General features: G+C 37.1%; 1 protein-coding gene across 1 annotated transcript; it reads left to right on the top strand.

Annotated features, from left to right (window-relative positions):
• Positions 1–1,258: 1,258 nt before the first annotated feature.
• LOC110529571 (fatty acid-binding protein, brain) lies at positions 1,259–3,005 on the top strand. The gene is made up of 4 exons (XM_021611909.2): positions 1,259–1,436; positions 1,592–1,764; positions 2,148–2,249; positions 2,720–3,005. The coding sequence occupies exons 1-4, from the start codon at positions 1,364–1,366 to the stop codon at positions 2,768–2,770; spliced, it is 399 nt and encodes a 132-aa protein (XP_021467584.1). The 5' UTR covers positions 1,259–1,363; the 3' UTR covers positions 2,771–3,005.
• Positions 3,006–3,375: the final 370 nt, after the last annotated feature.

The following is a 3,375-nucleotide window of genomic DNA, read 5'->3' as shown; positions in this document are numbered from 1 at the left end:
CATTGTGTGTTGTCTTTGTACAAGGGAGGCTTCTCATTGCACAGTGAAATTGATACCAACTTACCTTGTTTAATCATTGGCAGTAAAATGGCGATTACATTGTCTCTCCTACTCTTTCTTAGTCATCTGCAATAATACAGTACACCAGCAAAGCTTTTCTTAGCCATGGAACCAGAATATTGATGTGTGTTGTTGGCCACGAATGAAAGGCCACAGTACCTTGAAAAATTATACCATGTTGTTCGTTTTTGTAGATGTAATTTATATCTCTCCTGATATTGTACCATAGTGTCTGGTGGGGACTGATTTGGCCAGAGGAGGGCACCAAACATGTCTTTCACACCAACATGAATGGATATTTTACAGAATCCACTGGCAAATATACATTATATTTTTTTAACACCTTTTTTTATTGTCATGAAATATAAAGCAACTTACTGCGTAGATATTAAACAATACATCAAGGAGACATATTTCTTCAAATAGGGATTATCCATGCTACTGTAATAATACATATACATTATATTAAACTACACATAAAAAGCTCTGTATCAAATTTCAAAGCTCTTGGAAGCAAAGCACTGAACATTATGCTGAAAATCTTTAGTTAAAAAGATGATTGTCTCCTAATGGTATTCATACATGCATAGCATATGTTATATATGTGATCAGAATAGTCCAAACCTGATCATGCTATGGAATAATTACAGTATCCATAGCCTACCCAATAATATGTAAGACATAAATGTTTGATTTTTGCTTTCCTTCAGATTTAGGATACTGAAAATGAAGAACTATCTTTGCCTAAAACAAATACATTGGTACTTGAATGCACACAGAATGCATAATAACTGTCCTCAATGCAGAAAGCCCATGGGACTGTTAGAGTGGATTAATCCACTTAATGACAAAGATTTGTCAAACAAACTCTGATTCCAGTTGGGTGGGTTTTCAGCCCTAGATCTGACACATTACATTTACCGTCTGTCTTGCAGAGCAGGGCCAGTGATTAGTGTAGCTAGTATGTTTACTCTAAGTCACAACAAGACGGATCTGCAACTGCAATCAATGCACAAGCAGTTGATAAATAATATGTGTATTTTGCAATAGGTGTCAAATCATGGCATGGCATATGCTATGTAAAGTGAAAACCAAAGCATAGCTTTACAAGCTCTCAACACCAATCAGAAGACAGAAAGTATCTCCTGAGCCAATAGGAAGTAAGTCTCCACCCCCTACGAGCATATTAATAAGCCCCAGACAAATAATGAAGGTTTATGTGAAAAAGCTCATATTGATTCCGACACCATCCGTATCAACTTTACCTCAGTTCTCTTATTGCACGGTCCTCTAACTCTTCATCATGGTTGATGCCTTCTGTGCCACCTGGAAACTGGTCGACAGTGACAACTTCGATGAGTACATGAAAGCACTTGGTAAGTTTTCATGACTTTACAGTTATAACCTAATAATTAGAAAAGTTATTTATTACCTGTATATTTGTTCAATGACATAATGTACAGTAGTTCGCGTCAGGTGATTCATTTTGCATGATCCCACCTCTCATTGCCTTTTTTCATTACTTTCACAGGTGTTGGTTTTGCAACAAGGCAGGTCGGAAATGTGACCAAACCAACCGTTATCATCGCAAAAGAGGGGGACAAAGTGGTCGTTAAAACCCAGAGTACTTTCAAGAACACTGAAATATCCTTCAAACTGGGAGAGGAGTTTGACGAAGCCACTGCAGATGACAGAAACTGTAAAGTAAGTGTTACAATATGGGATTTTTTAAAAGGGATATATGCACTGGACACTGCACTTGAATATAGGCTTTGTCAGCTAGAACAGCTCTTATATTTTTCACTGGGTTGGTTTGAGGAACCTGTTAAAGAGCCCAGTCCAACGTTTTAATTTATTGTTTCCAGCGTTTAATAATGCATTGACCAACATGTTTACTTGACAAATTTCATTAAATTTGTTTATATTTAGCCGCATTAGTAATATGTAATATGATCTGGATTATGAAACATTGGAACTTTGGAAGTATTGCATTTATGTCTTCATAGAATTTGCCATAATATATTGTAACTATATTTAACTTGTTGTTGAGAGCCATATTCTGACCTATTTGTCCCATCTGGTTGCAGTCCACTGTGAGCTTGGATGGAGATAAACTTGCTCACGTTCAGAAGTGGGACGGCAAGGAGACCAAGTTTGTGAGAGAAATCAAGGATGGGAAATTGGTCATGGTAAGAGCCTTCTTAAATGTATTCTGAAATTAGAGTTCCTGGGTAATATGGGTTTTGAAACAAGGTGATGGGGAAGCAAGGCTACACTAGTACTAGTACTAGAAACGGTGTAGAGGGTATTTCTATGCTGAAAGCCTTTATGCTGAAGCTGGTGCTGCTGAGCATAGTAGCATAGTAGCATAGCAGCATAGTTCTCAGCGTAGAGATATATGCAAATACGTTTTTTTTTAAATGTGCATGGTCCTCATCAGTTTAACATTATGACTCTAGTTTTACATTTCCCACAAATTGTAAGAGTGACCTCTAATAGTCCATATTATGCAACTTTCAGTTCCAGTCTGACCTGACTCTTAAAATAAGAGTCCATCAAGCAATATCTTACTTTTCATTATGAATGTTATTTATACTGTATTTCATGTTTGATATCTTCAATGCACAGAGATGTATTTGTTATTTTATCTCATTCACAGACTCTTACATTTGAAGACATTGTGGCAGTGCGTACCTATGAGAAGGCATGAGCTGGGAGACATCACTAGTTAAATCATTTGAGTCCATTTTACTGGACTACAGCCAAGAAGTGTTTTGTTTTTACTGCATGCTGACCTTTGCACTTCATCCTTCCAAATGTTTTACAACATGGGCTGGAAGTCTTTTTTGTAAGACATTTTTATATATGTTCATTTGGTGATTGCTCATCATTTGTAAACCTGTGTGAAACATACTAAAATAAAAGAACATGCACTCAAAATTCAATATGTTTTTACTCTATTATGTAAATGACTGTTTGATACCCATTGTTGTGCAATTTCCTCAACGTCAACATATTCACCCACTCAAGGATTGGGCATGCCTAGGAAACAGGTGTCTGCCACAATGTATTCATGTCATGACTATTCGATACAATATATCAGCAGAACTCAAGCTCACATGCCTAGGAAGACCATGTTGTAAAAGTGTTGCGAAGGGGCCTTTGTCTGTGCGGCTGTGTCTGCGTGCACTAAATATTATTTTGCAGAGCTGCGCCGGCGAAATCAATAGAGCTCGCCAGCTCGTAATCCTAAAAAACGCAAATGATTTACTTCTGTTTCGTTCAGAGATTCCTATAGAGAAAATAAATGTGAAA

This window comes from Oncorhynchus mykiss, chromosome 8 (assembly GCF_013265735.2).
Source record: "Oncorhynchus mykiss isolate Arlee chromosome 8, USDA_OmykA_1.1, whole genome shotgun sequence".
Classification (NCBI taxonomy): Eukaryota; Metazoa; Chordata; class Actinopteri; order Salmoniformes; family Salmonidae; genus Oncorhynchus; species Oncorhynchus mykiss.
This window is presented reverse-complemented; position numbering and strand designations above follow the sequence as displayed.